The sequence below is a fragment of the Pseudoliparis swirei genome, chromosome 6, assembly GCF_029220125.1.
Source record: "Pseudoliparis swirei isolate HS2019 ecotype Mariana Trench chromosome 6, NWPU_hadal_v1, whole genome shotgun sequence".
Lineage (NCBI taxonomy): Eukaryota > Metazoa > Chordata > Actinopteri > Perciformes > Liparidae > Pseudoliparis > Pseudoliparis swirei.
Window position 1 is genome coordinate 15,735,415 of NC_079393.1, and position 23,009 is coordinate 15,758,423.

Sequence of the window (23,009 nt, forward strand, 5' to 3'; positions counted from 1 at the left end):
GTTTGCCTGATCTGTGATCAGGACATACACTACCGTTCAAAAGTTTGGGGTCATCCAGACAATTTCGTGTCTTCCATGAAAACTCACTTTTATTTATCAAATGAATTGAAAATTGAATAGAACATATAGTCAAGACATTGACAAGGTTAGAAATAATGATTAATATTTGAAGTATTAATTTTGTTCTTCAAACTTCAAGCTCAAAGGAAGGCCAGTTGTATAGCTTATATCACCAGCATAACTGTTTTCAGCTGTGCTAACATAATTGCACAAGGGTTTTCTAATCAGATATTAGTCTTCTAAGGTGATTAGCAAACACAATGTACCATTAGAACACTGGAGTGATAGTTGATGGAAATGGGCCTCTATACACCTATGGAGATATTTCATTAGAAACCAGACGTTTCCACCTAGAATAGTCATTTACCACATTAAGAATGTATAGTGTGTATTTTTGATTAATGTTATCTTTATTGAAAAAACAGTGCTTTTCTTTGAAAAATAAAGACATTTCTAAGTGACCCCAAACTTTTGAACGGTAGTGTAGCTATTTATATATAGTGTTGCAACATAATTCCTGCAACATGCAAATTAATTACAATTTCTCTGAACTGGAACCGTCTACAGATATTGACTTAAATAAATTGTCCATTACTAAATCTATATAGATAATTGATTGTGCATTTACCCTGTGAGGTCTTGCGTAAAGAGTCCTGCCAGCTTCCTTTCTTTGGGGACAGACTGCTGTTATTGTTAAGAGAATCCTAATGAGAAGAGAGAGAAGGAGATATTTAAAATATTTGTAGAGTACAATTACAAAGACTAAGCATGACACATAATCTGTTACGTGTGTGTGTGTCTGGGTCCACAGCTTCAGGCTGCTTACCTGTGACACAGCAGTGGTGAGGTTGAGAGTGGTGGGTCTGCTCTTCAGTGTGCCAAGAGTAGGGGAGAGAGGAGGGGAGGCAGAGGGGGACGGGGGTGCATCAGGGTCAACATCTTCTTCCTCTTCATCATCGTCATCCTCGTCATCAATCATCTCAAACTCTTGGAAGTCGTCTTGGAAGGAGCATATTGGGTGGTACATGTCACTCTTCTCCAGAATGAGGGAGTCCTGATGCCGGAAGAGAGAGGGAGAGACTTATAATGGGGTACAGAGGTTAAATTAAAGGATGCATTATGCTTGCCCCCCTTTAGCCTATTCCAAATTCATTAAAGCCTTTCTTGCCATGACAGCAGAGGGGAAACTATTATGTAAGGAGCCAACAAAGGGGGAAAGCTGCTGCCTTCTATCCATTGCATATTACTTCCATTTTAATTTAAAAGCATTGCCAATAACAGGCCTCTCTGAGAGATGAATAGAACAAGGACACAGATTGAGAGCGTGCAACACAATGTTCCCTGATTACAGGGCATTTGTAAAACACAGACACACACATAAAAGCACTGCGGTGGGCGACACTGCAACACAGTTCACATTAACAGCCACAGCACATTTCGCTGATGTTTTTCATGCAGCCTCGGTTGTTTGTGTGTGTGTGTGTGTGTGTGTGTGTGTGTGTGTGTGTGTGTGTGTGTGTGTGTGTGTGTGTGTGTGTGTGTGTGTGTGCACCCCTGAATACATACATGTGAGTACATAAGCCAGAGAACCTAAGTGCAGGCTTCAGCATCAGAGACATTACCACCTCCATGTGATAAGCCATTAAATACAAAGCAGAGCAGAACAATGAACAATGGACTGGTTTGGAAGAGAAAGGAGGGAGAGATAATGTGTTTGTCAGTCACAGACGGAAATTAAATAAAAATGGATCAATCATAAATCTCATCTTCAGCCTGTTTACCACGACAGGTTTAGACCACACCTCTAAGTTGTTAGTTGTATGCTGCAATGTAGCGGTGTAGCTTTTATGTTTGCCAGATAAATGGCGTCTTGATGGTGAGAAGGCTATAGAATAGCTTATGTACACACATCTGACTCTGGCTGCTGATCATGGAAGTGTTTTATACTCTTTGGCAAAGCAAAATTGGTCATATAACTACTTTTGGAATCTCTCATCTACAGTCAACCTCCCAGAGCAGACAGGAGCTCTACCTCACATTTTATTGAAAAACAAATATTTATATTTATTGCATCACCTTTTTTGTAAACAATATTCTTCGTGAAAAACAATAAAATAACATTGTGAGAGTTTGTTCTTTCTTAAATGAATTGATGACACTGATTAAGGCTTTCTTCCATGATAGCAAGAGAGACAGCTTTTTCAATTAACTTGTGACGTTCACAATTATCCCAAGAATAGAAATTCACCACGATCAACTTATTGTGACGATTGGCGATAAAGTCCATATCATCCCATCCCTACTCACACATATAGACAGTAAATAAAAGCTGCTACATCACCGTTTACAAGAAATTACAAAACTACAATAAACTATTTTTTTCCCGATCATCAATTCCATAAATTGATCTTGACAGTGAAAAACACAATGATTGATTTATTCGGCTTTGCAGTTTTTACAGCGCAGCAGTTTCTCTGCCTCTCAGTGCAGCATCTTTAATAGAGGAATCAAAGCGCCCCTTCTCGCACATCCAATACAGTTCTGCTGATACCTGGTGCATCGACTTTTTGCCGCAGCAAAAGATATTAACACAAAATGCACATGAATATGCATACCAATATCTCATTAACATGAAAATAATTCTTGCTCCTTAGCTTTTCTTGTATTTTTGTCGTTTCAATGTTTCCTTATTTATTTTGTGTTACTGACCTCTACTCTCGTTTCTGAGTCTTCATTTGTGCCTTTGTGTGTTTTGAGTTTGTCCCCCTGTGTAAATCGGTCCAGCAATCTCCTTGTGTTAACGGTCTGTTTTTTGGGGGATCTCTGCCAGTTACTCCTGATCTCTTCTTTGCCTCATCCCTGCCTGATGAGCTGATCTCCTCTGTACTGAACCTGTCTCTGAGAAGTAAAGTCTGTTTTTCTGCACCTTATCCTTCTCTTTGTGTTGTGCTTTTGAGTCCTGTTTTTCCCTGTGGGTCGTAACAGTATAACTGTGTGCGGAGAAACCTTTCAGTCCATCATTATACGCATTCTTGCTTCATAATCTACTGTCACAATGCTGATTCTCCACACTGACGCATTATTATCCTTCACTAGGGATGGGTATCGTTTGGGTTTTTTTCCGATACCGGTGCTAAACCGGTACTTTTAAAACGATACCGGTGCCTAAACGGTGCCTGAACCGATACTTTTTTTTTTAAACGCACAATGAGGACATTAAAAACCTCTTCGGCCATATTCCCTGTAGAAGCCGTTATCATGGAGCACTGACACACAATGGATATCAGACTGTTAACATCCACAATATATGCTCTCCATTATATGTGATATGTATTGCCATGTGCAGACCTTATAGGGTTAATCCTGTCACTGTTTTGATGGGCAAAGAGAACAACCAATCAGAGGGACTGAAGATGACACGTGACAAATAAAGCTTTGCTTCTGACAGCGAGAGTTACACTGAAACAAAGTGACGCCCCACGGTCTTTATTCCACTGTCATTATATTCCCGGTAACACCGGGTATACAGCCGGGACCGCTGGACATCAACACATCTGCTAGCAGACTGTCACGCTCGTAGCTCGTAGCTAGCGCTAGCTACGAGCTAGCTTAAGCGTGGTTATAATGGCTAATTTATTATTTCTTAGGCTACTTTTATGAATGCAAGACTTGCAATCAACGTTACGGTACTAATCTGAGTTCAGGCTGCTCGTCATCATCGGTCTCCCCGTGTTCAGGGGAACCGGTGACGGTCTCCCCATCGCGTCCAGCCTGACGCTGGTGTGCTCGACACGGGTTCACGCCGTCACACACGGCGCAGCCTCCGCTGTCAGTTAAATATGAGAGGCTCGTAACCTGCGGACAGGGCGGAGTCACCTGAGTAGTTCACAACAATAGTTTTTTTCAATTTCAATCGGCTCAGGCACCGGAAAGAAGCACCGAAATGTGCGTTGCGTTTCGGTCCGGGTAATACCGGTTGTATTGGAACCGGGTTTCGGTACCCAACCCTATCCTTCACTGGGGATGTGTGACCTATAACTCTGACATCCATCAGTTGTGAAAATGCCACGTCGGCTTGGAAGAATAATCTGCACTGTCAGGAGACACCAGACAGGCATGCACACATGAAGAAACAAAGAACTATAAATAAGAGTTGTGTGTTGGGGAGAAGCAATCCACATGTTCTCCAGTTCCCAAGGATTCCACCCACCCAGCCCTGTGACTGTAGCTGCTTGAGTATGACCAGCATACTTATGCAGTCATACTCTCCAGCTGGCAGGGAAGGTGTTGTAAATGAGTTTACACACACAGAAGGAAGCATTGGAGAACTGCAGTCAATATGAATTAAATTATTCTAAGTGTAAATGGTATTCCTTGTATCATACAGAGACACGCCCAAATGCATACAAACTGTACTGCTCCACAGTCAGAAAAACACTTTTTTAAAGAGGTTTACTTATGACTAACATTTCTACAGTAATTTCACCTCTCAACAGGTCAGCGTCTCATGCTGGTCAGTTGGCAAATAGATTGCTAACAGAAAAAGGCGAAGGCAGAGCACCCTTGTGATCTCTAATTAGCCAACCACAGGCTAATGGTTCATTCTCTACTACCTACTGCTTCTGCTGCTGCACATAGTGAGATGGCAGCTCCACTATACAGCACTGTCCTCACTGGAGAAATGAGAGGCTTCAGGTTGAACTGCAGGGCCATCTTGCTGACTGAGCATACAAGCTGACAGAGAAAAACGTGGATGGACGGAAGAGAGAAACAATCTGAGCGCATGCTTTGCAAATAAAGTGCACTCAAGGGACTCGTAAATCTCAGTGGAATCTGAGAATGAAATGGTCTTTTACAGTAAGATCTAACAGGCCGAACAGAAACAGGAAGGGTCTAGCGGAGGAGCAAAACATCACGGCAAAGGCCATAAACAACCATGAATGCAGTGCTGCCCAAATACTGCAGATGTCCGAGAGTTATCTGTTGGCTGGGATCATGTTGCAGTCAGTTATTTGTCAATCTTTAGCATGATTGTATCCGAACACACCTGCAAAGCCATCAGTCTTGGATCACTCAATAATGGGGAAATGGAGATTACTTACTATTTACTACATCTACAACTGTTCATTTAGATTACATTTTGATCATAAATGTAGTTATACCATTTACAATCACTATTTTCCCAAATGCATCGCCTAGATTTGTTTTGTTTGTACAATGAAATTATAAATTGTGCCTGTGTCGTGCATGTGCACCACGCAAAGCCCATTTGCCAAATATGGCTCGTCATCTTGGTCCTTTGTATGCAGGAGTATGTGACAGATGTTAGCCTCCGATTAATGGAGACCACCGAGTGAGTGATGACCTCCATCTATCAGGGTACCTCTCCATTTCCACAATTCAAAGGAGCACCACAGCTGAGACAGAGACACCACCGCTCTGTCACATAATGAATAATGCATGCACTCATGGTTCAACCAGGGCTCAGGAGAGACAGAGATGGATGAGAGAGAGACAGGAAGCGAAGAATCAGGAGCAAGGTGCGGCCGAAAGCAGCAGGGCGTGCGTGTGTTTGTCAGTGTGTGTGTGTATGCGGGACTCAGAGAGTCTCTCTGCTTGTTATGTTGATATACTTGGTTTAAATAAATATTAAAGGTCAGGAAAAAAAAAAAATCACACAGTTGAAAACTCATTGTCAAACCTTATCCCCTCTGACATCATGGAGAAAGGAAAGCTGAAGCCAGAAATGCAATAGTGTTTTGGTATTTGGCCAGCACTTACCATTTCCTCAGAGATATAAAATCAGACATTGACAACAAACCCATGTGAACGATTTTTAATTGCCTGCCTTCTGCTCCGGATAGTAGGATAAGCTATTGCAAGGCATCATGTGTGTGATTTTATTGTTTTTTGTTCACATATTTGTGTGTGCGCTCCTGTCACAACATACTAATCTAAAGGCCGTGACGAATTGGAATTAATCAAAACTGGGGATTGGGGCCGGAGAATAATCTCACTGTTTAGTTTGGCTGTTCTTCCTAAACATCAAAGACACGGTGCCCAGTGTGGCTGAACCACACTGACATCCAAACCAGAAGGCTCTCTTCTCATTAGCTGAGTGCGGCACACAAGGGAGGGACTGCTGCTGCTGATGAGCTGACAGAGTGTCCTCCACCCTATTTCCCTATTTATGCAGGCAAAATCAAATACCATGTGAAATACCATGTAAAATACTGCACAACATTTTCTGTCTCTGTAGTACACGCATCCTCTCAGAGGGCAACTGGATGTGTCCTCTCTATCCCATGTCAGCAAGATCACCTCCCCTGGGCAATGATGTAACGTAACAAGGACAGACACCATATCTGCTCCGTGCTTTCTTGTTTGTGAGGAGAGCAGTCAGGGCCTTTGCTGATGTGTCTGACTTGTTTGTGTGCATAAGGGAAGGAGGGAGGGAGGTAGGAGGAGGCAGAGGCCACTGATGCATGGTTTACTACTGTAGGACCTCTCTGGCACAAGAAAAATACAGAAGGGTTTTGCTTGCTATTCATCATGTGTTTCGTTGGTGGATTAAAGGGGAGGAAGCTAAATATCTAGCACAGAGCTTAAACCCAACCATCACTGAGCTAAATCCTCGTTCCCAGTCACTTCAGCAGAATGAGAGTGCGCGCGAGAGAGAGAGAGATAGAGAGAGAAAGTGGCTTTCAGGGGGAAAGGGAGTGGAGAAGTGGTAGAGAACACGGGAAGAGGGAATCTGAGCTCTGTCTCTGAGCAACACTGCATAACAGGGAGGGAAGGGAAGACACATGGGAGGGAGGGAGGGAGGGAGGGAGGGAGGGAAGGATGGAAGTTGTCTCTGCATAGCAGCAAACTGCACTGGGTCACCCACCCTCTGCTGCAGCTGTGGCTCCACGCCACCACCATAAAACATTTAGAGAAACAGAGAGAGAGAGAGAGAGAGAGAGAGGTCTAAGTTTGTCGGACATGTGGGATTATACAGCTAATGACTCAATTATTTGCATACACTTGATAACAGTGACTTGAATAGGATGCTTGTAAGTGCTACTTAGAATATGTATTATATGACGAGGAGTTTCGTGAATGTTTGCGGTTTGCTCAGCTCCATCATGTATTATGATATCTGATTATCAGAGGACATGGAGAATGCTTCCTTCTGTTCACCAAAGCCATGCACATCTCTCATGTTGTGCCTGGTATTATAATATTGTATACATGGCTTACTGCAGTCATCACAGTAATGACTGTGAGTGCTGTTAGCTTTGATTTAAAAAACCTGAGCTACAGAGGCTTGCATAAAATAGCTACATGTAGATAAGCAGTTCTCACAACAAACCATATCAGTTTATTTATTTCCTTCTTTCAGTCACCTTAAAGAGCCTCACTTTAAAAAACAATGTCTGTCAAAAAACAGCCAAAACATATGATATATTATGTGTTAAATCTTTCGAACAAACACAACTACCAAGTGTTTATATATGTTGGGGATTTTAACCCTTCAAATCCCTATCTGTGAATTATGTGTTAATTTGTTTCAATTATCAGAGGCTGGGTTATGTCATTGTCAATGAGCAACAACATTATTTGTGTTTATTTTTAGTTTAGCGTCAGATATAAAAAAACACCCTATTGGTACCTCAGAAGACAAATGTGTTAAATAGTATAAAAATACTATATATCAATATTTTATTAAAGTTTTTTTTTTTAACCAACATCAGCACAAATCATAACAACCTGAGATGACGGGACTATGTTTTAAATGAAAAAATACATAGCTTCTAGTTTATAGTCTTTTTAAAATGCCTATTATTGCTTTATTATTCGTCATAATACCCTTCAAAGATTAAAGGCTTCTAATTATTAAAAGCATTCAAGTTGTTACTTTCCACTAGCCTGTTACCTTATTATAAAGCAAAAAATAGCTTTAATTTGCTCTTGGGTCCTATGGTTATGGAATCACACACACACACACACACACACGCATTTGCTAAACTGGCATGCAGAGCTGCATAATACAGCAGCATTGCCCCTTAGTGGAAACTAGAAAATAGTCAAACTAAAATGCTGAAGCCAGCTCTATATTAAAAGCATGAGGTAATATAAAGTACACTGTTATACTGTAATGGCTGTGAGATTATAAATGTGGTTTAAATGGGTTTTCAATGGGGACATGTCTGTCCTTAAGAAGAGTGTATTTTGGCTAAATGGTTTGTTATAGACTTATTATAGAAGCCGAGGTTAAGCTTCTCAAATTTGAAAAAAACTCACAATCTTACTAAATTGTATTACATTTGCATTATCACAAATAAAATGATCATGAAATGAAAATTGAAAAAGCCAAAAGAAAATTCTGACTAAAGCTCGCTCCTACGCTTGCCATCTTCTGCCTGTATTACCTGCAAATTAATGAGCAACTGTGTGATAAGAATTTACTCAAAGCAACCTCAGAAGAGCAAGACAGAAAACAATCAAACAGTAAAACAACATGCACTGTACCTTAAAACATTTGCGTTTTTACAAAAGATGCGAGCAATGGTCAAATTTAATAAAAACACATAGAAACAAAGGAGAGGCTCACCTTCTCATACGGATCAGAGTCATAGTTTAGTCCAATCCCACAGTCATCTGTGATTTCAGAGAGATCTTCATCATCAAACTCCTCCAAGCTGATGTCGTGGGCTGGCCTGGAAACACATGAGAGACAGTACATTCACTACATGTTGTGTACCGGCAATATTCCTGTTTCATCGGTGAACACTGGAGAGAGGAATTTCTCATTGAGTGATGCCCACATAGATCCACGTTCCCTTCTCAGAGGTGCTGAATGAACAGCAACACATAAAATACTGCGATTAAATGCCAATATGTCTAATAAAGTTTACTCAATTTGATCACACAGGATTTGAATTGTATTAACAGAGTTGTCAGCAAATTATAGTCTGTTGCCTCTTGCAGTTGAGTTTCTGAACTCATTAAGCTGACTCTCTTATCCACAATGACTTACAAGCATGTTACATTGATACACCGTAGACACAGCTACAGGGAACAAGGGTTAAGTGTCTTGCTCAAGGACACATTGACTAGGGCTGAGGTTTGAACCACCAACCCCCTGATTGAAAGACGGACCTGCTCACCACTGACCCACAGTTTCTTCAATGAGCTGTCGCAGGCTCTCAGTTCTACAGCAGTTAGCTCGCTGTGTGTTGAAGGAAATGCTGCATTGCAGCTTTGCTTCAAAGAAAAGGACAGTGCATATTATGTATGGATGCCAGCTTACATCACATAGTCATATGGGCTCCTGTATGCACAATGTCATTGGTGACATGGAGAAAATGATGACGTGCTGATGCATCTAAAAGTGGAACAAAAGGGGGTCATGAAAAAGTCACTGTAATCAGAGCGCCCCCCTGCTACTGGTCTGCTTTAAGGTACAAGGTGCTACTGGTCTGCTTTAACCCTTGTGTTGCCTTCGGGTCAATTTGACCCGATTCAATGTTTCACCCTCCTGTCGCCTTCGGGTCAATATGACCCGATTCAATGTTTAACCCTCCTGTTACCTTTATATTTACTAACATATTTTACCCTTGAGGTCAATATGACCCCAGCTATTAAAATCTCCAGAAAATTATTAGAATTAATATTGTTTTCCAAGTTTAAGTGTGAGGTACTTTATGTTTGTTTGTTGACTCCCGAAAGAACACCGACATTAAACATTGAATCGGGTCAAATTGACCCGAAGGCGACAGGAGGGTTAAATATTGAATCGGGTCAAAATGACCCTAAGGCAACACAAGAGTTAAGGTACAAGGTGCTCCTGACAGAAGATTCAGGGAAAATACATAAACTAATTATAGCAGAGATTAAGAGTAACTGTGCTTGTTAAAGGCCTTTGGTCAATTATTATAATTCAGTCAAAGCAAAAACACATTTATATAAGCTACATGTCCTAAAACTTAATAAAGTAAAAAAGTTATCAAAAGGTAAACAATATTAAAAGTTATGATAAGCTGTACTGCACGAAAGGTTTTGATAAGACAGTGTGTTTAAGCTGCTACTGATACTGAAGCCGTGATATAACTTCTTATTTTTGCTTACTGAAAATTACAGTTAGACACAAACTATTAGCTTTGACCTTGCTGTTGATATGTATTATCTAATTGGATACAACATGTACAAAAGATGCAAGTTGAGGATTGTCAACAGCTTGTAGACAATGTTGAGTCGGAAACTACATAAAGTTCCTATTACAAAATGCTAGAAATTAATTCATAAGTCAAACTTAAAGTCATAGTTCAGTACTCGGCATACATTTTCATAAACAAAAATGTGCACACATTCATCATAATTCTTTATATTTTCTTTATTTAAATCTGTTTTCTCCATAACTTATTGATTTTCGTCTAAAACAGGCAATGTTCAGCTATTAGAATACAAAATTAAGTACTTTACTTAAAGAGACTAATTTAAATACTCAGATGAGTTATTCAACAAGGCCATTAAAATATTCCATCAGATGTACCCAAATGAATAACATCTTATTATGTACTTGTTTTCTATAATATATATGGTTAGGAGGTCTTTGGCTGTCTTTTTGGAGTGTTACTATAGCAGGAGGTGGTGTATATTTAATTAAATTAATGTGAGATGTCAAGTATGTAGCTTCTAAGAGAAAGGCTTTAGGGGTCACCCTGCCTGAACTGATATGACTGAAGTGTTGATAACGCTCTGGCTGATAAACATGTGTATATAAAGACTGTTCAGATCCAGGTAGAGGTGCATCCATCCAGGAGTGTTGTGTGTACAAGAGGGATCATGAAGTGTCTTGTTGCTGTTTTGGTCTGTGTGGTACTCGCAGAGGGAATCGTCAAGTGAGGAAAATATATCTCTGTGATTTTAAATTGCGTGCCTGTTATGTGATAATAATATATATTTTATATCGCAGAGCTAAATAGTACTTTTGAAGATTTGCTGCTAAAGTGACTGAAACTCGGCGGAAGTCAAATTCCTTGTCTATTTTGCCTTCTCTTTCTTCAGGATCCCTCTGCAGAAGCACAAGTCCATGCGTGAGGCCCTGAGAGAAAAAGGGATCGAGCTGCCTTACCAGGATCCGGCTCTCAAGTACCAGGATGATGAGTTTGCTGGCTCTGCCAACATGTACATCAATAACTACGCCGATGTAAGAATTCATAGGTTTATGTCAGTGTTACATATGCACAGCATTGGCTGATGGGTTTGTTTTATTTTGTTCCTCTCTTTCTTTACCTGAAACCAATGTCTTCCCTAGACCACCTACTATGGCGCCATCAGTATTGGAACACCCCCCCAGTCTTTCCAAGTGCTGTTTGACACTGGCTCTGCCAACTTGTGGGTGGACTCTGTCTACTGCAACACTCAGGCCTGCAGTGAGTACAAACTAACAGGCTGTTCATGACAAAATTCCTTATTCGTAACACTTGTCAGAACATATTTGCACGCGATGAACTCCTCCTGAGGACGTGAAGCTGATATAGGCCCAGCGAGCAGAACTAGTCATATTATTTCCAAGAGATTACATACTGTACATACATTGGATTTACAGTTACAGTCATGCCACTACACATTTTCATTCTTTGGGAAGTGCCAGCAACTGTTGGGAAGTAAAGTATGTTTAAAATCTAAATTCAGACGAGGATTTCTGCAACCAAGTGATTAATTTGAATGTCTCGGCGAGGCATGAAGACATGTTTGTGTAAATGGCTCCAGGGATAATCCCAATGTATGCGATTCACAGACGCACACACAAAGTTCAACCCTCAGCAGTCCTCTACCTACCAGCGCAAGGGACAGTCCATCTACCTGCCCTACGGAGCTGGAAGCCTCTATGGAGTCTTAGGATATGACACCGTCAATGTGAGTCAAGCCCACCAAACAAACCAAGTACATCTGTTCACACTGGACTGGACTCGACTTCGGAACTGAGACAGAGAATTGATAGAAAGCAGACATTAAAAAAATTACGGTAATTAGTGATGTCTCACAGTTAAATTATACCGTACACTGGTGTGGCCAAAGAAAGTGTCCATGCACAAAACTCAAAAGTTCAGCATTTTATCTGCGTATTAAGTGTAAAATTAGCAAAAATACAATAAAATCTAAGTTGTTATAGATTCTGTATACAATCATATAGGCTGAGACTTGACAACGAAAGCAGTCTATGACTTGGCATCTTACTCATCGTATTGCTGGGTTTTTGAACCATAGGTTGGCGGCATTGTGATCGATAACCAGGAGGTCGGTCTGAGCACAAACGAGCCGGGTCAGGTCTTCGAGGTGGCAAAGTTTGATGGCATCCTCGGCCTCTCCTACCCAAGCATATTGGCTGGAGGAGCGACGCCTGTCATGGACAACATGATTAATCAACACCTGCTAGACGCCAACATATTCGCTTTCTACCTATCCAGGTATAACTACCACAAGACTTTTATTCAGCACTGTAAAATATACAGTATGGACACACAGCCGCCTATGTTACTGTATGTCCACCCAGAGAGCTGATACGTTTTGTTTTGTGGTCTGGTGTAGAGAAGGACAGCAGGGCAGTGTGCTCTCTTTCGGAGGAGTGGACAACAGCATGTACCGGGGCCAGATCTACTGGACCCCTGTGACCTCTGAGAGCTACTGGCAGATTGGTGTTGATGGGTTGGTGCTTTTGAATATTTCATCAACATGAAATGTCTAATGATCTTCTGATAACTCCTGAGTATTTCTGCCTTGATTAGTGGTTATTTTTTTGTTCTATTAAAACTTCAAGTAAAAAACAGAAACTCTTTGCATATGTGGTGCATTGCAGATTCAAGATCAATAATGAAGACACCAGATGGTGCTCTCAGGGCTGCCAGTCCATTGTGGACACAGGAACCTCCACCCTGACGGCCCCAAGCCAGCTTCTGGGTTCCATCATGCAGGCCATTGGAGCTCAACAGAACCAGTATGGACGGGTGAGATAAATGGATACACAGCCAAACATTCTCTCACTGAGCCTCCCTTATTCATCTTCTTAAAGATAGAGTTATTTTCACAGGCTGCACCTTTTAAAAGTACTTTTGAGCAGTTGGAGGTCAAGGTCGAAAAACAAACCTGTACAAGAACATAGAAGCAGGAATGTTTTGAAACAATGTACAAATTGGTCTGAGTTCCTGTCGCTCTCAAACAGTTTGTCTTTCTTGTTTCGATCTCCAGTACATGGTGGACTGCAGCCAGATCAACAACCTGCCAACTCTCAGCTTTGTTATCAGCGGTGTGTCTTTCCCTCTGACTTCTTCTGCTTACATCAGTCAGGTAAGTTACCACATGAATGCATAACATACCCTTTTTTAAATTGTATTTTTGTGTGCGTGCAACATTATCAATAATTTCAATCTCCCGTCTCCACCTCCAGCACTACCAGAATGGATACCAGTACTGCTCAGTGGACATCGCCCCCACCTACCTTCCCTCTCGTGATGGCCGGCCCCTGTGGATCTTTGGAGATGTGTTCCTCAGAGAATACTACTCCGTCTATGACCGCATCAACAACCGTCTCGGCTTTGCTCAAGCTGTCTAAGTTTCCCGAAGCGTAACCTAACCTGACCGTCATCCTGATTCGATTTTAAAACAGAAATGAATCGTCCATAAAATTGCATAATTCTCAAGCAGAATAAAAGTTAAAATGCAAGTGTTTTGATATTTAATCTTTCTAAATGAGATCTCATTATCGTGACAGCACATCTCCTGTGCTGAGGGTCATCAAAGGGGTTTCCCCTTTATTATTAACCTTGAGCTTGTGTCCGTTTGTGTTAAATTAATTTCCAAAACTAACAACCTTTTTAAATCCTGGGACTCATAGTGACAAATAGCTAAAATTATGGTTGAAAACATATCCAATTGCTATTATTTTCACTGATTTTTGCAATATGTAAATAAATAATCATTTGAACAGCATTATTCTCATTTTCAATGAAAAATTTATTGTTATGGTATGAATGTTTGAGGGTCTGTACCAACTAATTATATTGTACAATGTTTGTGGACTGATGTGTGGGCAGGACAACAATATTTAATTTAAATGATAACTTGAAACACATTTTGACTTTCCAAATATTGCACCTCCTATGATTTTAAAATGACTGTAGGCCACGTTGCAATTCAATAATAAATGTATTAATTGTGCTCCTCTCATTAAAACTCTGAGATTTTGAGTGCTTGTTTTTGCTCCACATAAACTGTGATTAAATCATGATAAATATTATTTGAGATGAAAAAGAACTTCGTAAAATAGATTATATAGCGTTAAATAGACTCGAGTTACCTTGTAGCACTGGTGCCATTGCAGGGTTACTGGCACCAGACATTGAGACAACAATGTGTTATTCTATTATTTATTCGCATTTATAACAACATGAAAGTGGTGTAACCTCTGGGGGCAGTCTGTAGGTTTATGACTAAAGCTTTAAAAGCCTTCCACATGGGGGCAGTAGGTCGATTTATGAATAAAGCTTCAAAAGCCTTCCACATGGACGCAAACACACAAGCAGACGAGCCACCAAAACTACCTTCCCATCAGTCAAAATGTAATTGAGAAAATGTGGATGAACTGGGCCTTCATTATTGCACATTTGTCTTTTCCTTTTTCTGGTTTCCTCTGTTGCTCTCTAGCATCTTGTAGACTCCATTTTGTTTGTGTGCTCATCTGCTTAGTGATGGAGTTCTCCTGTAGATCTGCAATGCACGTCACCACATCGTGTGGCCCCCTTTCCCCTAAACCTAAGAATGTGTGTCAGTTAAAAGCTGCCAAGGGAAAACACAGACTGTCCAAATCCGCACGCAAACATACAGGTACACTTCATGCATGCACATACAAACCAGTTAATTTCTCTTGGATGGTGTATGTCCCTTTCTGAAATATTCTGTCTGAGTTTGACTTGGTGAGATGCATCCACGACTGCAGTGCCAACATTTCATGACCATGTTTCTGCGTGATGTTTAGACAGCATCCAAGTGAGTGTGCAGTTCCTGTCATACCATGTTGTGTACAGCTCGCTGCTTATCCGACAGCACTTTGTGACATCCCTCGTATTCAGTCCAGCACAGCTTGTGATCATTCTCAGTCATTGGGATGTGAAGCTGAGGCTTACCACTCACACCACTCTCCATCCTAGTGCAGAAAAAAGGCCTGAATCACATCAGTCTCTAGCTCTTCTGGATAGTGATATGCTGAGCAAAAGAATCTTACCGCAAGAACACAAGTCAGCACAAATTACCATTCACTGGTGTAGGTCATGTTGCTGCAATAACACACCCAGCATTCACTGGAACTGTTCTCAGGCTCAAACAATCTATCCACCCCACATTTGTACAAACAGTTCTTCTCAGCCGTCTCTCATAATGTCACGTCCAGACCGGAAATAGTCAAACCAGCACACTGTCATCTATATATATATATATTATATCTATAGTATATATATATAATATATATATAATGATAATTTGTAATAACAGATGTCCATATTCATACAATTAAATAAGACTAAAATAAGAGTATGAGAATAAATGACAAATCCAGTGTAATTAAGCTGCCTTTCAATCATCAGTTCCTGCTTCCTGGTAACATCATTATTTCCAAAAGCCAAGGAAATCTGATGTGGTGACTCATTAACAAGATCAATTTCATCAGTCTTCAGTGAGACACACCCACATGCAAACACATACACGTGAGTCATACATTTAACCTAATGAAGCACTTTCAGTTGTCTGTGTCACATCCAAACCTGCAGATTACGCCATCTTTGAACCAAAGATGGGGATGATGCATCAGTTTGCTCAGAGCTGATGATTTTAAGTTGATTTGATTGTGTTTAAATTCTTGAAGCTATCCGGTGTAAAGCACATTCTGCTGCTATATGGAGTCATTTTGATGGAAAACAAACGTCATGGACTGCATAAATGTGAGTAATGTAATTTGCTGAATGGAAAAACAATGCTATAGCAACAACCACTGCAATGATTGACAAGCAATCAGTGTTGGTTGTACACAGAGTGAGTGAAAGCAGGAGAGAGAGAGAGAAAGAAAGAAAGAGAGAGAAAGAGCAAGAAATATTTAAAAAAATACAAAGAAAGAAATGGAAATACAGCAGGAGGGAGAAAGGAATGGGAAGCTTAAGCTAAAATGAATCTGATTTTGTTTTAACCCATGGTAACCATACCCACCACTCAAACAACCCTCAGAGGGCAAAAGTAGAACATCAACTGCTCAACTTATGAGTGTCCGGGGAAAGGGAGGGAAATCAGAACGACGCTTTCTGGAAATGTTGACGTTGTCTAGTTTTCAAGATATTGATTTCTGAAGGAATACAACGGAGATTTGACAGAACTATATCAGATCTTTAAATATGTTATCAAGTTATAATACAATCCAATACCAAACCTTTAAGATCCATTTTTTAATCAAGGGCTGCAATTTAAATTTATTTTCATTATTCATACCAGTTATTTGATAATTAGTTTCTTTATTTAGTGAAAAATGTCTCCCATTGTTTCCTAGAGCCCGAAGCAATGGCTTCAAGTGTATTGCTTGTCTAGTCAACAGTTGAACATCTAAATACAATTATTTTATTGTCATAGTAGACTAGGAAAACCAGAAAATACCCACATCTGAAAGGCACCAGGTCATTGTTGCCATTTTTATATAATTGATCAAATATTTTCTATTGGTATGAACAAATTGATTAAGATGAATAAAAGGTGAAGAAATAACTTTGTACACTCAAAAAAACGATTCAAGCCCTTCTTAGAGGTGACACATTTAAATATTGTTTGATACATTTAAATAAATCAATTACAAAACGAAGATATTTATATTGAATGGGTGTAACACCAAATTTATGAATACTTTCATTTCTAGATTTATTTAGGTTACACTCACAAAAACGATTCAAGGCCTTCTTCGAGGTGACACATTTAAATATTGTTTGATACATTTAAATAAATCAATTCCAAAAATTGATATTTATACTTAATGGGTGTAACACAAAATGTATGAATACTTTCATTTATTAGATTTATTTAGGTTCGATGGTGTGCATATCAACTCAAAATATATGTGTTTCATTGGGGACTACCCTTTGCGCATGCGCCAGCTGAAAATCAGTTGTTTACATGAGGTGAAGACACTTTCAGGGCTGTACGGTGGAGTAGTGGCTAGCACTGTCGCCTTACAGCCGGAGGGCCGTGGGTTCAATTCCCAGTCCTTCTGTGTGGAGTTTGCATATTTTGTTAGTTAGTTTATCTTTTGAGTTGAACAAACACAAATTAATTTAATTTAATGAATGTCGTTATTTTATTTTAGATGTATTTGATACAAATGAGTTGGACTAACTTAATTACATTTTATTGCACTGATGTGCTAAATTTGAGCTGGAGTTGCATATAATTATTGGATGGAAAACCTGCCAACAATTTAATTGAGTTCATCCAATGAGTCATTTCTTTGAGTGTATCTAAAAAAACATTAAACATATGACTGGAAGAACCAGACAGAACCAGAGCTCAGATTTAGCCGTAGAGGCCACATCACTATGGACATGTTTTCTAAATGTAAAATACAAGTGGTGAAAAGCTGGTCAGTGATTTGTTGAAGCTAAACACATCTAACCAACCAGATCCAAAATGGATCCCAAACACTCACAGCATTCAGCTTCTGAATGGATTACATATTGCTTTTGCATTTTTTATTTTCTGTAGTACCAATACTGACGCTCTGGAAAATCACATGTTTACCTTGTGTACTTTTATTTAACACCATCTAAATTTCACTACTGCAGAAGTTTTTATTACGGCCTTGTTTTTGTTACTTATGCTATGAAACAACCATAAGCCTCCAATATATGATCAAGTGGGATTTATCATTCAGCACACCAAGTAGGACCAGATGTGGATGGTTAAGAATGAATGTGTGTTGCATCTGAAGTTCACTTCTCTTACTTTTTTTTCTAAACAGAAACTGAGGAGAAAATACAAGAGGCATTTCATATAATGTCTCTGTTTATGTTGGAGGGGATTTACTCACATAGTCTCTTCCCAACCGAAGTTAAATGTTACATCAACTGTAAAATGCAAATTGTTGCTATACAGATATGTATTTTTTGAGATTTGTATTTACAATGGAGAGAGAGGGATCCCTCGGTGCAGGACAAATAACAGTCCTCTGTACATCTCTGAAGCTCAAGAGAGAAAGGCATGCTCCCTTATGGATTATGTTGCCCATAGGAAACAGTGTTAGGGTTATGTAAGGCAGTGACAGAATAAAGAAAATAGTTATTCCTATTATTTCTTTGATGAATAAACTAGCTCCAGCTATTTGCCAATGTGCAATTTAAAATATTGATGTGATGGCCAAAGCTTGGCTTTGTGCTTTGCACTGAGGTCATTGGTAGTCATGCAAGAAATACGGTCTATTGATCTAATATGATCTGCCCATGAGATGAAGCTACAGTGTGTAACTAAATCCCCCTATTAGTGCATGTTGTGGATATAAAATCCACTGGGGCCTGGCTTGCTAATTTGATTGCATTTTGTACGGATATTGGACATGTGGAGGCAGACACTGGGACAATGCAATGTGGCATTATAGCCTATGGGATTTAAGGAAGGCCTTGCATCAGCAGCACTATATGCAGGCCATTATTGCATATGGAAATTAAATAGAAATACAAGGATAGTTATCATGTTTCAAGAACATATTTCCATACACCTTAAAGCAAGGCAGATCTAAATATTGCAGCAACAAATTTAAAAAAAATACTAGCTGCACTGTACAAGTTATTGATCTCTGGTAGTGGATTGCCATTCCTAATTGTGTTTAGCCAGATGTGTCATATTGTGTATTGCAGAGGTCACATTAGAGCCGTTTTTAAACAACATCAGTAGGACTAAATCAGTGTTCAGCAACATGCCCTTGGCTGGTTGGACTCAACAGGGCGTGGGCCTCACACAGATAATGCGCAAGGCGGCTGCTTGACGCGATAGCTTCTGATCTATCATTTGTCATCTATTTCCTGTACACTTAACAATATGAAAAGCTGTATTTCAAACAACTGACCCTGATCAGCTGCAGCACCCATTGGCGCGCAGGGAGGTCGTAACAGGCCGGGCAGGTTGGCAAACAATATCTATGAGACAAAACGCAGATTCAATATCCATGGTATTGAATCTGCGTTTGGTTGCATTCAACAAAACAAAGACAGATATGTTTATCATATTGCTGTCATTTACTCCACGCATCAACCGTGTGCATTGTCCCCCATCATCCACCACTGTCGCTCTCTACATGTAAGCTCTTACCTGCAACCAGGAGGAGAGAGGGAATGGAAAGTGGATAGGGAAAACATCTCAGCCCTGTCCGCCATCTTCTTCCACAAATGACTCAGAGCAACTGTAGAAAAGCACGCAGGGAGTGCAGTCCATTCACAAGCACAGGGCAGAGGACAGACGCAGCCGTGGACGGAGATGTCTCTCTCCGCGGCCCCACAGACGCCCCCCTGGCCGCAAACCTTCGATCAGACGAGCCTGCTCAGCACCATCAAATCTGCAGTAAACCATCCACACAAGCAGCGGAGGGGAGGCTGTGCCGGCAGAAGGGCTCTTCGGAGATTATGCACAACACTGCGGAAATTAAAATACAATCATGTGTCCCCCCCCCCGAAACGTCCACGGGAAGCATAAGCCTGCAGTAGGACCGCGGTCGTCTTTTTCCTCGTCAAATGTCTGCTGCTGTAAAGCTGCCGGAGACAAACAACGGGTCCGCGCCAGCAGTGCGGAGACGGGCAGAGACAGAGGAGGAGGAGGAGGAGGAGGAGGAGGAGGAGGAGGGGGGGGGGGGCAGTGCGGTTATGAGCGGGCTGTGCTGAGTGGATGCAGGCAGCCTGCAGGCTGGACAATCAGCACACACACAAAAACGTTTTTGTCAAGTGTTACAATTATAATGGCGTTATACCCCACAGTGAAATGACGAGACGTGCGTTGGAAACTTGCTTTCCAAAGTGAGGTTGACAAGTTGAAACATATCGCTACAGTGGCAAGGATTTTAATTTCAATTCAATTCGATTCAGTTTATTTGTATCGCCCAATTTCACAGAGTGAGTGCTTTACAATCTGTACACATAGACATCCCTGCCCCAAAACCTCACATCGGATCAGGAAAAACTCCCAAATAACCCTTCAGGGGGGGGAAAGGGAAGAAACCTGCAGGAGAGCAACAGAGGAGGATCCCTCTCCAGGATGGACAGGTGCAATAGATGTAATGTGTACAGAAGGACAGATTTAGAGTTAAAATACATTCAATGAATATGACAGAGTGTATGAATAGTTCATAGTAGGCATATTCCACGATGGAGACCTCCACGATCCATCAGGCAGATGGCGGTAGAGAGGAGGAGTGGGCGGAGTCTCAACAGTGGGCGGAGTCTCAACAGGGCAGTGGCGTAGTTGGTAGCAGGAATTCCACGATCCAGACCTGGATGATCCATCAGCAGATAGGATCTATGCCGTCTCATAGGATCTATGCCGTCTCATAGGGTCCGTAATGAAAAATAACTGGTCAATTCTTGAGACGCAAAGGATTTGCATTTTCTTAATTCTCGCACTGTGTTGATTGTTGTTAAATGGTAAATGCATATTTTTGCACCACCCGCCATGACAAATTCCTTGAATGTGAAAATATAAGTGGGAATAAAAGGTTCTGATTCTGATTCTAATATCACAAGTGCCAGAAAATAAAAGGCAAAATGCTAATCCCACAATGTAAGATACAAAACAAATGGAATACTGCATTTAAAATGACTGTTGTGTTTTAGTTGTAGGCTACTTTAGAATATGGAATTAAACAAACAATTTACAGTTACACTTACACTACCGTTCAAAAGTTTGGGATCACTTAGAAATGTCCTTATTTTTCAAAGAAAAGCATTGTTTTTTTCAATGAAGATAACATTAAATCAATCAGAAATACACTCTACATTGTTAATGTGGTAAATGACTATTCTAGGTGGAAACGTCTGGTTTCTAATGAAATATCTCCATATGTGTATAGAGGCCCATTTCCATCAACTATCACTCCAGTGTTCTAATGGTACATTGTGTTTGCTAATCGCCTTAGAAGACTAATGGATGATTAGAAAACCCTTGAAAACCCTTGTGCAATTATGTTAGCACAGCTGAAAACTGTTTTGCTGATGAGAGAAGCTATAAAACTGGCCTTCCTTTGAGCTAGTTGATTATCTGGAGCATCACATTTGTGGGTTCGATAAGACTCTCAAAATGGCCAGAAAAAAAGAACTTTCATGTGAAATTCTTGTTCTTAGAAATGAAAGCTATTCCATGCGAGAAATTGCAAAGAAACTGCAAATTTCCTACAGCGGTGTGTACTACTCCCTTCAGAGAACAGCACAAACAGGCTCTAACCAGAGCAGAAAGAGAAGTGGGAGGCCCCGGTGCACAACTCAGCAAGAAGACAAGTACATTAGTCTCTAGTTTGAGAAATAGATGCCTCACAGGTCCTCAACTGGCAGCTTCTTTAAATGGTGCCCACAAAACGCCAGTGTCAACGTCGACAGTGAAGAGGCGACTCAGGGATGCTGGCCTTCTAGGCAGAGTGGCAAAGAAAAAGCCATATCTGAGACTGGCCAATAAAAAGAAAAGATTCATATGGGCAAAAGAACACAGGCATTGGACAGAGGAAGATTGGAAAAAGGTGTTCTGGACAGATGAATCCAAGTTTGAGGTGTTTGGATCACACAGAAGAACATTTGTGAGATGCAGAACAGGTGAAAAGATGCTGGAAGAGTGCCTGACACCATCTGTCAAGCATGGTGGAGGTAATGTGATGGTCTGGGGCTGCTTTGGTGCTGGTAAAGTGGGAGATTTGTACCAGGTAAAAGGGATTTTAAATAAGGAAGGCTATCACTCCATTTTGCAACGCCATGCCATACCCTGTGGGAAGCGCTTGATTGGAGCCAATTTCCTCCTCCAACAGGACAATGACCCAAAGCACACCTCCACATTGTGCAAGAACTATTTAGGGAAGAAGCAGGCAGCTGGTTTGCTGTCTGTAATGGAGTGGCCAGCACAGTCACCAGATCTCAACCCCATTGAGCTGTTGTGGGAGCAGCTTGACCGTATGGTCCGCAAGAAGTGCCCATCAAGCCGATCCAACTTGTGGCAGGTGCTTCAGGAAGCGTGGGGTGAAATTTCAACAGATTACCTCAACAAATTAACAGCTAGAATGCCAAAGGTCTGCAATGCTGTAATTGCTGCAAAAGGAGCATTCTTTGACGAAAGCAAAGTTTGAAGAAAAAAATGAATACTTCAAATACAAATCATTATTTCTAACCTTGTCAACGTCTTGACTATATTTTCTCTACATTTTGCAACTCATTTGATAAATAAAAGTGTGAGTTTTCATGGAAAACACGAAATTGTCTGGGTGATCCCAAACTTTTGAACGGTAGTGTATATTTAACCATTACAAATTATATGTGGTTTAACACATTTCCATTATTGAAAGTCTAAAAACACGTTTTAATTTCCGGCATTCTATTCATCACAATACAACATACAGAAGATAGCCTATAGTTTGTTTCAAAGAAAAAGGAATTATCATATTTTGCATTGAGATTGGGATTGCTTTAAGACAGTCAGAGGTGTATGGTTGCAGTTTTCTTTTCCTCTTATTTACCACTGAGTCACAATGAACAATCATTCAGGGAAGCACACCTCAAACGTATTGAGGCGTAAAGTTATACTCTGTTGTACTCTGTTGTACAGTACAGTGTTGTACCGTGTTCTACCATGTTGTACTGTGTTGTACAGTACAGTGTTATACAGTGTTGTACCGTGTTGTGCAGTGTTGTAAAGTGTTG

At 40.5% G+C, this 23,009-nt stretch overlaps 2 protein-coding genes across 3 annotated transcripts in view; one reads left to right on the forward strand and one right to left on the reverse strand.

The window, feature by feature from the left end:
- Positions 1–19,827, reverse strand: part of mapk8ip2 (mitogen-activated protein kinase 8 interacting protein 2) — a 29,956-nt gene extending 10,129 nt beyond the window's left edge. For both annotated transcript variants that reach the window (XM_056416453.1, XM_056416452.1), the window contains exons 1-4: positions 19,435–19,827; positions 8,657–8,762; positions 887–1,114; positions 689–764 (exon numbers count right to left, since the gene is read on the reverse strand). In XM_056416453.1, the coding sequence (XP_056272428.1) occupies positions 689–764; positions 887–1,114; positions 8,657–8,762; positions 19,435–19,499 (475 nt within the window). In that variant the 5' untranslated portion in view covers positions 19,500–19,827. The remainder of the gene's footprint in view (positions 1–688; positions 765–886; positions 1,115–8,656; positions 8,763–19,434) is intronic.
- On the forward strand, positions 10,842–14,294 carry LOC130195136 (gastricsin-like). Its single transcript, XM_056416454.1, has 9 exons — positions 10,842–10,946; positions 11,113–11,254; positions 11,363–11,480; positions 11,849–11,967; positions 12,319–12,518; positions 12,640–12,756; positions 12,908–13,055; positions 13,297–13,395; positions 13,496–14,294. The coding sequence occupies exons 1-9, from the start codon at positions 10,891–10,893 to the stop codon at positions 13,658–13,660; spliced, it is 1,164 nt and encodes a 387-aa protein (XP_056272429.1). The 5' UTR covers positions 10,842–10,890; the 3' UTR covers positions 13,661–14,294.
- Positions 19,828–23,009: the final 3,182 nt, after the last annotated feature.